The sequence below is a fragment of the Heterostelium album genome (genome assembly GCF_000004825.1).
Source record: "Heterostelium album PN500 unplaced genomic scaffold PPL_contig8, whole genome shotgun sequence".
In the NCBI taxonomy this organism is placed as follows: Eukaryota; Evosea; class Eumycetozoa; order Acytosteliales; family Acytosteliaceae; genus Heterostelium; species Heterostelium album.
In genome coordinates, this window is record NW_008805085.1 from 561,639 (window position 1) to 575,069 (window position 13,431).

General features: G+C 34.4%; 2 protein-coding genes across 2 annotated transcripts; one reads left to right on the forward strand and one right to left on the reverse strand.

The window, feature by feature from the left end:
• Window positions 1-6: 6 nt before the first annotated feature.
• PPL_03883 (uncharacterized protein) lies at window positions 7-2,817 on the reverse strand (the record flags this gene model as incomplete). The annotated part of the gene is made up of 2 exons (XM_020574796.1): window positions 7-2,057; window positions 2,565-2,817. The coding sequence occupies 2 exons, from the start codon at window positions 2,815-2,817 to the stop codon at window positions 7-9; spliced, it is 2,304 nt and encodes a 767-aa protein (XP_020435210.1).
• A 2,382-nt stretch (window positions 2,818-5,199) lies between these two features.
• Window positions 5,200-13,412, forward strand: grlE (G-protein-coupled receptor family 3 protein 5; the record flags this gene model as incomplete). Its single annotated transcript, XM_020574797.1, has 10 exons — window positions 5,200-6,565; window positions 6,645-6,802; window positions 6,907-7,833; window positions 7,952-7,990; window positions 8,151-8,172; window positions 8,517-8,541; window positions 9,588-9,711; window positions 10,362-11,911; window positions 11,976-12,076; window positions 12,142-13,412. The coding sequence occupies 10 exons, from the start codon at window positions 5,200-5,202 to the stop codon at window positions 13,410-13,412; spliced, it is 5,583 nt and encodes a 1,860-aa protein (XP_020435211.1).
• Between the last annotated feature and the right edge of the window lie 19 nt (window positions 13,413-13,431).

Consider the following 13,431-nt stretch of genomic DNA (forward strand, 5'->3'; position numbering starts at 1 on the left):
GGAGATTCAAAGGAACTGGTCAAAGATTGTGAAATATTGATGATCAAGACCATTTGGTTGACGATTGATCAGAATATGGTTGATGCCTTTTGTGAAATTAGGAAGTTTCTCGGACTTCTGTTGTTTCCTCTTCCTCACCTCCTTTTGATCCTTTTCTTGTTCAATATCTTCCTCTTCTTCTTGCCCTTGATTCTCATCGGTCTCCATGTTATCTTCCATTGGTGTTTGAGTTTCGTCTTCCCAACCGGTGGAGGAAAGGAATTTCTTCATCGTAGTCGGAGTGAGGCATTTGTTGGGATGTAGAACGGAAACATATTTCTTTTGGTCGATATCCAATATTGAAGCAAGTTTGACTTCACGACAATTGTACAGTTCTCGATCCTTGATGGTATCGTTGGAATTTGTGAATTTCATAGAGTTGAAAAGATATTGGACTGTGTCCAGATCTGAAGATCGTACAGAAACGTCGACAAGTCCACCTGGAGCATTGAGAACAAGAGAGAAATTGTCCATTGATCTTGTTGATTCCGGTTCATGGCGAGGTGCCTCGATATAGGTCGTGTTGTTACTAACATGGAATGTAGTACCTCGGAGTCGATTGGGATAGTAGCTTGCATCTATGCCAAAAAGTTCTTGGAGAGTGATTGGTTGGGGAGAAAGAGTCTTGGAATTGAGAGAGTGATATGGTGTCTTGATAAAATGGAATGCTGTCATCCTTGCGACGAGATAGTGACCTGCGAGTTTTTCAAACTGAGCAAATGAGTAATCTCCGTCTTGGACAATATTGAGAGCAAGCTTCAGATGATGGTACATGGTTGGAACGTGGTTTGGATAGAAATTATGTGGCTGATAATCGATATAGTTGTAAATGAAGTAGAGTGGAAGCTTGACAACATTCTCAGGGCCGAGAGACAGTAGACCATTGCTCTGTAGTTGTTCTAAGGTATATGAAGAGTCACCTGATTGTAATCTGGTGCCTTCAGCGTTACTGACTCCACATATCGAATAGGCAATGATTGATGGATAGAAGTTTTTATTGATTGTGCCATAGTCGTATTGAAAGGAGGTTTTGCATTGTGCAAGGATCTCGCTTGTTTTGTTGTTCAGATTGAAGCTTTCTTTCTTGATATGCCTAATCATGATATCCAATGGTCGTGGCCATCCTCCTGTGAATTCGAGGGCTCTCATGATGTCTCTGGTTTGGAATTTGGGTTCAAGAGAGTTAATGATGCTCTTCAGGGCTCCAGAGGAGAGAAATTGTAGTGAGAGCGGTATGTAGCCATGAGATGATTCCTCGTGAATGATCTCGGAGATTTCGCCAATGTGTATACCAGCCAGAGAGATATTGAAAAAGAATGATGAGAATGACGAAACATGGAGAGTTGCTAGCTCCTCTCGAATGATTGCTTTGAGCTTGGATCTTCTCATTTCTAGATCCGAATCTGATGTAAGAGTTCTTTGAAACTCATCAATGCCAAAGTTGACCAATATTACATCATTCTCTGCAATGGGAGTCTCCAAACTGTCATTGAAAGTTTGATCTTCTTGTTGTTTCCAAAGCCTTATACAACGGAAGCAGAGCTCGGTAGTTATCTTTTCGTGAATAAATGATTCTAAGAGGTCGTTGACAAAACCATCGAATGACGTAATGTTGGAGCCATCGACAAAGTATCTGAAGAGGATTCGAGTGCACAAACTGAGTCTTGCTGAGGATTCCACGATGCTATTGGGTTTGTACGGTGTTTTGCTGCCGAAAGAAATGTTGATATTGATCTGGCGTGTAGGTAGCTTGGATGACTTTCTTGTATAATCGCCAATGCTCTCAAGGATACGTGTCTTGCCAATGCCTGGAGCACCATAGATGACGTTGAATGGATGATTATTCTTGTTTCCATCTCCGAGGAATGCGATTCGAGTGAGCACATTGCCAATGATCTTATTGAGTTCGTTGTCTCTTCCTTCCAATGGCAAGGAGTGAGAGGTAAAGGGTGGCGGCTCACGGGGATTGCCATATCTCCTGATCAGCCATGAAAGTACAAGCTCAGCTGTTGGTACCACTAAAAAAAGAAAAAAAGTAAACGAATGCAGAGGAAATATGCCGTATGTAAAGAGTTGAATAGAAGGATAGTGACAAAGATAAAAGAAATGAGAATGAGAATATATATATATATATAATAATGTGTTAGCAATATATTGAAAGAGGTTAGGGAATATAAGCTAAAAGGATAATATTTCAAATAAATTGTTTAAACTTACGTATTTGTTGACCTGCAATGAACAAGGAAGGTAGAAAAAGAAGTTATAGAGAGTTCGGAAGGATGTTTAGGTTTGATGGGTAATAGTGTTTTGTTGATGTAGATGTATGTGTGTATGTAGGAAACGATTGAAGTAATATGATTGGTAGGGTAATGAGCGGTGTGAGAGGCGAGAAGAAAGAGAAGGAGAAGAAGAAAGTGTAAATATAGTACAAGACAAGATAACAAAAGGGAGAAGGAGAATATGAGGAGTGGGCTGGTTAGTATCATAGGTGGTTGGTTTGTAGACTTGAAGGTAGATGTACTTACCTTGCTGTGGTTGAGTGGTGGCGACATAGATTCGCTGAAGATTCCTATCGACTGGAGTCTCAACATCAAGTTGAATGGTCTTGGCTGCATCAGAGAACAAATCGATAGAACCGTAACCTACAGAGAGTTGTTTGGAACCTCTGATGACAGGGATGAGACGATTATAGTTGGCGGTGTTCTCGAAGGTGAGTTTGTCTTTCTTGTTACTAAACTCTACCCAACAAGTGAACGGTGGGTGTTGTTGTTGCGACATTATGAAAGCAGCAAAGAATAATATATAGATGGATAAAGTAAAGGAGAATGAATCGAAAGAAATAAATAGCTACTGATAAGGATGAGAGTGTATGAGTAACAATGAAAGATGAAAAGATAGTATATGTTGTGATAGAAAGTGATAATGATGTAGTTTGAGTATTGAAGATGAAGAAATAGTAATTGTGTGAGCTGAATAGAAATAAAATGAAATGAAGTGAATCTATAAAAACTCAAAATAAACAAGTAATAAATATTTAGGGTGGTTATTCAAGAACAAAATGATATTTTTAATTTTGTGAATTTTTTTAAATGAAGTCAATTAATTCACCTTCAGATAATTGTTCTGTGAAACATTTTTTTTAGTTTGAATAAGATGTAATGATCCTCCTCTACCATATCGTAGTGGTTAAGATGATTCCTTGTCCATAGTAAGATTCCAAGATAACATATAACACATCTATCGAAATTAATTTTACATAATGCATGTAAAACCTTGGGGGATACCTGGGACTACTTTTATGGAATCATTTATTACTACTAACGTTAGTAAAGGCACTACTACTATTCAGAGAGTGCAGTAGTCAACATAACACCTGCTAATCTCCATTAGATACTTATATTCTTTGATATCTCACTCTCAATCGTATTATCTTTAGCATCTCATGTACCTCACTGTTTGATATCATTGCATAGGTATATCCCTGTAATCTCATCCTTTCTTGGTTGCAACATGTTCAATGACATTGCATACACCTCCAAATCCAACAATTACAAACCTATCAATTCCTTTATTATCAATAATCATGTTCAACTTGTCAATCCATTCATCAGGAGTCTCTTCCTTTCTCTTCTTCAATGGCAGTTCTTTTTTCAACCATGACAGGTCATGATAATACTGGATGATACGCTTCTCTTGTTCTCTTCTTCTATCTGATCTTCATTCGCCTGGTCATCATCAACCATGTCAAGGTTATCATCTTCAACCATGGAATCATCATCATCAGATGACATGTATGGATGATTATCACTGGCGTCTGGATCACATGTATTGGTGACAACAGGTTTTGACAATGTAATCACTTAAATGTCATCAACTTCAACAGGTATGTCATCAATAACATACTCAACCCGGTTTACCAACATGTCATGGTCTGCTACTTGCTTTGTTGTCGATGACCTGTTCCCAACATAGGTTGTTATCCATGTTCTTGACATGCCTGGTACATCTATTTCCTTTGCTCTTTCCACGTTTAAACACTTGTTGGCATACATTTGCCATGCTTTCACTCTCTCTTTTTAACAACAGGAAATAGCAATGCACTTACAACATAAAGTTAAAAAATTTATCATATGATTTGTCTCTTTTATTAGTCAATATAATATTTTATTTTTTTAATAATAAGAATATTAGTGATCAGTGTTGATAAATGAATCGATATAAATAAATAGATTTCTTTTAATAATTAATTTTGTTTAGATTTTTTTTTCTGTTAATTACCGCCTTTTGAGACCAGAATTCAACCAATCTTTAAATGTGGTTGTCAAAAAATAGTATCGAAAAAAGATGAAAAAATCTAAAAACTAAAAAAAACCAGATATTTTTAATCGTCATCTAATCAACTGACATTTTTGCAAAAAAAGAAAAAAAAAAAAGTAAATAATCTTGATTAGATGTGGGGCAGTTGATTTTCGAAACTTTTAAAAAAAAAATCAAAATATTTGCCCCAGCAAAGCATGTTGGGAACCATCCAAAAATGTTCCCTCTCCAAGTTGTTGTCATGTTGTTTTTGCTCCTTGAAGATGGGTCAACATCACATTATGCAAGGATAACAACAACAATATTAAACAAAAAAAAAAAAAAAATCAAACAACAAAAACAAAAATATTATTATACATCTTATACCAAATTGTGTACCGTTTTTTTTTTCTCTTTAATGATCTTTGTTGTGACATGAACCGAAATAACTTGTTGTTTTGTTAAATGTATAAACAATTTCATACTGACTAGCACTTGACCACCTTTATTTTTTTCAAATCACCCATCCACAAAAACCACAATTATCTTTGGAGCCCGGAACAACCAACTACTCTTCTATTAGATTTCTACAGACTACACTTTTTTTAGCCATCATAAATCCCCCACCACCAATAATCTGCGATTCTTTTCTTTTCTTTTCTTTCCATTCATTTATTATTATCATTAATCATTCACAAATAGATATTCAAAGTATTTATTTACTTTTCTATATATATATATATCTATAAATAAAATTTAAAATAATATTTTCTTGTATAATAGTAGTAGTAAATTATTATATATATTTTTATTTTATTTTGGTTAATAGTTAATAATTAATAAGTAAGCTAGATAGATATAATAATGATAAATAACTCGTATACGAGTTGTCTTAGACAACTGATAGTGTTGGCACTATCAATCACTGTAATATATAGTACAATCGCCAACGCCCAAACCGAACAAGAATATTTCGATAACATCGATAGGATGTTGAGTTGTAACTCATCGCAGCCAGCCTCAGAACAGATCCGTATCGGTATGATCATGCCACAAGGTGATCCAGAGTACTATCAATACAGATACACTTCGAATCTCATGATGATTCAATATCTCAGTATTTTCCAAGGATTCGGAAAGACCCTCTGTAGAATCGATATCCCAGAGTACGACCAATTGGTTCTCGACTCTTTCGATTTGGCAAACGGTGTCGCCGGAAAGTACGATAAGGTTCACGCCGTCATTGGTCCAGCCTATTCATCGTCTGGTACCACAGCCAGTTTGATTTTGGGTGCCTATGGTGTTCCAAACATTGGATTCTTTGCATCTGCAGCCGCTCTTTCCAATTCCGGTACCTACCCGGCATACAATCGTGTTTTCCCATCGGACGACTATCAGGTCAAGGCCATTTTGGAGTTGGTTAAGCACTACGGATGGACTCGTATTTCCTGTGTGCACACTCGTGAGGACTATGGAAATGGTGGTGCCACTATTCTCTCACAAAGAGCTGCTCTCCAGGGAATTACCGTTGACACCATTCAGGCTGTCGAGCCAATTGGTTCTACCTCTCCATCTGAAGCCGACTACGATATGATCTTCAACAACTTGGAGGATGCTCGTGCCAGAATCATCGTTACCTACGCTATTTTCCCACAGGATTGCATTGGACTTTGGAATCACTCTCTGAGACACAACTACTTGGAAAAAGGTATTCTCTGGATTGTAACTGACGGTTGCGCAGAGATGGTTGATGTCAACCCAGACTACCAAGGTATCATCTCATTCTTCCCCAACTACAATAGCAACGGATATGCCAATCTCGTTAAGAATGTCACCAGCTACAAGCTGTTGCTCCAAGACAGCTTACAAAGCGAAGTCGGAAAGATCTTCTATAAGGGTGCAGCATTCTCATCGGACGCAACCGAGGCATTGATGATTGCATTTAAGAACATCCTTACAACCAATAGAAATGCCGATCTTCTCGATAGAGCTATGGTACTCGAGCAACTTAGATCGGTTTCATTCCAAGGTTACTCTGGTCCCGTCGAACTCGACGCCAATACAGGTGACCGTAAGAACCCAGTCTTTGTTATCTCCAACTACATCAAGAACAATGGAACCTATTCGTTTGTAAATGTTGCTTCAGTCGCACTTCAAGATGAAGAGAGTGTCGTTACATTTAAGCGTCCAATTGAATTCATGGGTGGTACTTTCGACCCACCTTCAGATCGTATGTATATTTTTAACAAACCAATTAACACAAATCTATTTACATATCAACTAACAATATAATAATAATAATAATATAGACAAGGTTGTTAAATTCTCAGTTCCATTAAACTCTGCACTCGGTGCAGTAACAGGTGTTTGTATTATTTTAGTTTTATTCATTGGTATCACAATCGTTATTCAATGGAGAAAGTTCAGATATTCATCACCACTTTTCTGTTGTTTGATTATTCTTGGTGTAAGTTTGCTTATAAATTCAAACAAAGAAACAATAACTAGTTTACTAATCTAGATTTATCAATTTTTATCTTCTTTTATCTTTTTTTCTTCCTTCTTTTCCAGTCATTATTTGGATTTATTTCCATTTTAACATTGTTACCAGAACCAAATGATGCACTTTGTACATCATTCCCATGGTTACTTGGTTATGGTTATGTCATTATGTTTGGTACATTGTTCACAAAGACATGGAGAACATGGCGTTTATTCGCAAATGCCAGAAAGTTCAAGATCATCAAGATTTCAAACAAGATGATTTTCTCTGTTGTAGGTGCATTCCTCTTGATTGAAAGTGCATTCCTCGTCATCTGGACCATCGTAGATCGTCCCAAGGTCAGTGCTGAACCAATCTACCGTAACGGTGAGGCACAGAACCAATGTGTAACCGACTCTCTCGCCTGGTGGTATGTATTCTGTCTCTCCAAGGTGTTCTACGTCATCGTCGGTGTCTTCCTCGCCTACAAGACACGTGACGTCGTCGACTCTTTGAACGAATCGAAACCAATCTCTATGGCACTCTACAACATGGTGTTCGTCATGTTGGTCGCCATTCCAATCGGTTTCCTTCTCACCGACTACCCAACTGCAGTCATCGTAATCGAAGTCGTTGCCATCCTCTTGGCATTCACTGCAACCGTTGGTTTGCTCTTCTTGCCAAAGGTCTGGTTGATTGTCAGTGGTCAACAAAAGTCGATCGATACACGCGATAGCTCAAGCAACAGCTACCACTCTGAGATGCAAACACGTCCATCTCACAGCAGCAGCGGAAACAACAACAGTAACAACAACAACAACAGCAGCAGCAACGGCACCAAACAATCTTCGATGCGTGTGCGTGACAGCGACAAGATCCAGAACGAGATTACTGCATCTAACAATTCTAGCAGCGGAAACAATGCAGGTTCTGTTGGATTCGTATACACCGGTGGTGATCCTCTACCAAAAACAACTTCACTAGAAGCATCAACAACCCCACTCACAAACAATGATGTATAATAATAATAATAATAGAACACAATATGATATAATATAAATTCATTAATTTAAATTGCACAAACTCTCTAAATATATATATATTTAGTTATAGTTATAATTTTATAACTTATAGCCCGACTATTATCAAACTTATATTAGAATACATTACAAAGTATAATATAACAAAACATAACAAATAAAAAACAAAACATTTTTAAAAAAAAAAAAAAAAAGAAGAAACAAAAAAAGGTAAATTATTATTCATAAATTTATTTGAACTCAATTCCTTTAACCCAATGAAGATTCATAAAATTATATATAATTTGATATAGATTCAGTATGATGTGGGATGTGGTAAATGTGGTGATATAAAATTGGCAATGAATTGAATCTCTATAAAAAAACTCGTTGGATCATGAATGTTGATATCAATGTGGTAATGATAGAACGTCACAAGTTACAATTTATATAATAACTAAAAAAATAAAATTTTATATTAGTTATTATATAAATTGTAACTTGCCTCCACTACTGTGAACAGTTAAACTGCCAATTATGATATTTCATTTTATTTCTCAAATTATTCAAGCACCAAAATGAAAACAAGTCTATATAATTTTCTCATATAATTAAAATTGCCAAATGCGAAAATTCCATTGTACATTAGGAGATAATCACATTTATTCTAATAACAATAGAATTCTATATCCTAATTTGTTGTTGGTATGTACTTTGAAAATAAAAAGATTCTTCTTTGCAACCAAAAGAATTATCTTGGAAACATTAAAATTTTAAAAATTGAGCGAATCGTCCAAAAATGGATGGTTTGATTTTAATTGAACACACACAATGTCGACTCGAACACACCAACAACAAAAGTTCTAGATTCACTGGTTTAGGTCCTTTTTGCCACCATCTTTTGTTTTGGTTTTTCATTTTTTTAAAATTTTTTGAATTGATTACGAACTTAAATCACTGACAAAATCTATCTGAACCCACATTTTTTAAAAATTTCAAAATTAATTAATTTTTGTTGTAACCTTTTTACTCGGTGGGGTGTCGACACTTGGAGTGATATTGAATCAATAGACCAAGGGTCACAAACACTCACAATTAAGAAATCGCAACTGTTTTTTTCTTTCTGTTTTAGTATCATTAGCAACACACACAACGAATAAAATGAATAAAAAAGAAGATCTAATACTGGGTCACACTACCTTCTGTAGTTACATTCCCAATGTTTTGTTTACAACATAAAAATTTCATAAACATACTTTTGTAGATTAACTCATATAATAAATAATAATAATAAATAATAATATAGTTTTTATATAATAAATATTTTCTTATAAGAAATTTTAGTTTACTCTTAATAAATAAATATTTATATTTTAACAAATATTTATATTTAAATAAAACGAACGTCTTGATAATGATATAGTACTTTATCGTATTTTTATTTAAAATGTATGTTTATAAATTCGTAATAGAGCAACCCAAACCACAAAAAAAAAAAAAACAAAAACTACCCCAAAACACAAACAACCACATTATAATAACGAATTACTCATCATAATCCAAAGTCTATTTATATTTTTATTTTATGAAAATAAATATGTTCACCACCCTTTCACTCAGATATAATGAATGATATATGTTAATTTTCACCAAAAATGCATGACTTTATCATAATTTTTAAAGTAATTTTAAATTTATCTGGAAATTATATTTTTTTAATTAATTACTTTTATTTTTTATTTTAAAAAAAGTGATTTATATTGTTATGATTTGTTGTTATTTGATTCAATTTTAAATTTAATTATATTTATGACAGGTAATCTTAATATATCTTGTAATATTATTGATCTATTTAGATCTTTTATCAAATTATTTGTATTTTGTGTTGTTTTTTTTTTAACCACTTCATTTTGGATAGATTTAACTTTATTTATACATTCGATCAAAAAGTTATGTAATCAATAATTGTTTTTTACCACGTAATCAATCACCCCCACTGGATATTAAGGATAATTTCATCATTTATGGAAATATTGGTTGATATTTATAGATTATATGTCAATTTATTTATTTTTTATATAGATAATCGGCAGGATTGTAATCATAAATCTATAGATCTAACAAATTCCAGATCATTTTATTATATATCATTATATTTAATATCTTATAAATTACAATGTAAATATTATTACAATTAACTCTACCATTAACTAGTTTTATTTAATTCAATATTGAACTCCTTGGAGTTACTCATACCCTAAAAAAGGTAAAGTTTATTTATTTGTTTGAAATTTAATCAAATACATATCCATAAATAAATAAACCAATCATCAATTGTTTACTTTTGAAATTGCAATAGTTATATAAATTTGTTTTTTTTTTTTTTGATTTGAAAAATGTTGTTGTTGTAAAATTTCACTGTGCTATGGTATTGCTGTTGGGTGTCATTTACATCTTGATTTATTAAATTTGAATTGGTCATATTAATTAATCCTTTTTATTAATTTTAAAATACGATTTATTAGATGGATAGTAATAATAATAATAATCATAATATCGGCAGTGATGGTAAAAAAGACAAATCAATTATCAACAATAATAATAATGATAATAATATAGAACATATTGATAATCAAAATTCAGTTTCAGGTAGTTCCAATAGTTGGAGTACTTGTTCTACTGTCAGTGATAATTCATTTGTCTTAAATTACTTTGATCCAATCTATGCCATTTCAGACGACCAAGAATACATGGATCCATACAGTCCTTCGCTCGACCAGAAGTTGACCTTCAAGTTTAATGAGAATATCCATTCTCTCAGTTCTTCAAGTCATGTTCCAATTGTCTCAATAGTTCAAACCAACAACGGTTCATCAAATAATCAAATTAATGATTATCAAAAACAATTTAAAAATGTTGAGAATAATCAAACCAATTTTGAATCAATAGTAGATAATAATAATAATAATCATATTCATCCAAATAATATTGTTTTGGAAAAAGTTAAAGATAATGATAGTGAAAGAAAAGTAATTTTTACAACACCAAAATATGTTTATACACAAATAGCTTTGGATAATCATCAACACTCTCCGGAGCAACATTCACTAACTATTAATAGTGTAGAGTTGATTCCAGATGGAACTCAGAAAGCAAATCTACAATACATGCATACTCCACTGCCCAAGAGTGTTTATGATAATCTACAATCCAATTCAGAAGGCAACTGTCCATTGAAATCAGTTACAATCATTCAATCCCCAAAATCATCGGTCAATGTAATTACAAGTGAACCAACCAATAAACAATCGACTCAGCCCGCACATCAACACCAACACAACAACCCACTGAACCAACCTCAAATCATCCCCATCGTCAATACTGTCCAAACCAAAGAGCATTTACAACACCATTCACAAACTCTTAAGGAACTTCCAGAATATCATGAGTTATCACCAAAGAAACAAGTTCATATCGAACCGACCCAACAAAACATTCAACACCCAGCATCGAAATCGACTTCTCTGGGTATTCCGTTCAACTCTAACAAGTATAGGGACCTGAGGAAATCGACACAGTATCTCGATTTGAAGAACATGTGTTCCATCTCCAAAGCCCAGGAAGAAGAGATTGAAATGCTCTCAGACGAAAGATATGAATATCAACTGACCGACGACGATCCAACTCAACACAATATATTAGAGATGAAACCTGGTGCAATGAAAGAGTCTGGAGTTTTGTTTGGTACCACTGCTGAGGAACCAATACCAACCTCGCCATCTACTTCAGTATCTACAGATGTATTTGACTCTACTCCATTGACATCACCAATATCATCACCTGTTTTCTCAAGCCTCACATTGTCACCAGAGTTGGAGATTAACAGACAGTCACCATTGGCCACCGGTGAGACAAGAATCATTGCCGAGGTGAATGATTTGGGTAAATTCAGTCCACAGACATGTACAATAGAAAAAGATACTAAAAAAGAAAAGAAACATTTCTTTCAGAAAAAGAAGAAACAAGCTGTACCTGATAAACAGAAATCATGTGAAGAAGTATTATCTGATGAAGGGTAAGTCAATTAATTATTATTTAATATAATACAATATATATTAACTGTTAATATTATAACTTAGCAAACATTCAATGAAAGTTATTTCAGAATTATTAAATAAATTGTTTGGAAAGAAAAAGTATGGAACCCTTACTATTTTTATGGGTTTAGCTTTATTACATAGTAAGTATAATATTAATATTCAATTTAAAAGAGTAATATATTAATTTTTTTTAATTTAAATATAGGTTATTATAAGGAACTTTTAATAAGAAATTATAATTGTATTAATAATAAGATGTTGATGGAAGAAGCTTTCAGATATCAAAAGTTTTGTACTGCCTCCTATGGAAGAAAATTGTATTATGGTGTGATGGGTTCGAAAACAGCTATGCATTTGTTCAAGGGAATTGCCGGTACTGATGCAATCAATGTAAAGGTAGTCATTAAACATACTGGAATCAAGAAGCAAGATATAGTTTGTTCAAAGTGGTATAGTTCCAAGTATAGTCCTGGTCACTTTGTTGCAATCGATCATCAAACCAAGTCAGTGGTTTTGGCAATTCGTGGAACCTTCAACCATTTCGATGTAATAACAGATCTGGTGGCAAAAACCTCTAGATACGCTGGTCCTACTGGACGATGGAAATCTGCTCACATTCATCTGGGAATGTTGTTGTGTGGTCATAAGAAGATGAAAGAAGTAGAGGCTGTCCTTCTAAAGTCGCTACATGAAAATCCTGGATACAGATTGGTTGTGACCGGTCATTCCTTGGGTGCTGGTGTTGCTTCGATCTTTACATTCCTCTTTTACGATGCACATCCAGAGATACCAATTCACTGTTACTCATTCGGTCCACCCTGTATCCTTAATTACGAAGCTGCTACCAATGAGATTGTCAAGTCACTGGTAACATCGTTTGCTATGAATGATGACATTGTTCCACGATTGTCTTTTAATTCATTGTTCTATTTAAGAGAGGTGTTGGATTCTGTTCTCTCGCAGAGTAAGACCAAGATCCAGAGAGGTTTCCACATTGTTTCGGCTGGAAATGGTTTGGGTGAGAAACTGACCAAGAAGATCAGTAAGATACTCAAGGTTTCTCCAACGATCGATCTTTCACATGTTGAGCACAATCCAAGTGGTGAAATGCCAATGTATCCACCTGGCAAGCTAGTGAGAATGGTAAAAGTTGCAAAAGGTCAATATGTAGCAGAGAGCGTAGAAACTAGTTCATTCGATAAGATCATTGTGTCGGTACAGATGTTCACAGATCACATGCCAAACAAATATGAGAAAGGATTGAAATCTGCGATTGAAAACGTAGGCAATGCCAAGCTGCTGACTCCTCCACAAGGTGCCAACCTGGTAGAGGGTCTTCCTGCTGGTGAAGAAAACGCTATCAATATACCCGAAATGATATTGCCAAAGGATGCACAACCTCAAGCAGCTGCTTCACTCATTCCAACTTCACTTAAAGCATCATACAACACAATGGCTGAAGCTCCTCAAAATTAATACAATCTACTTAATAATA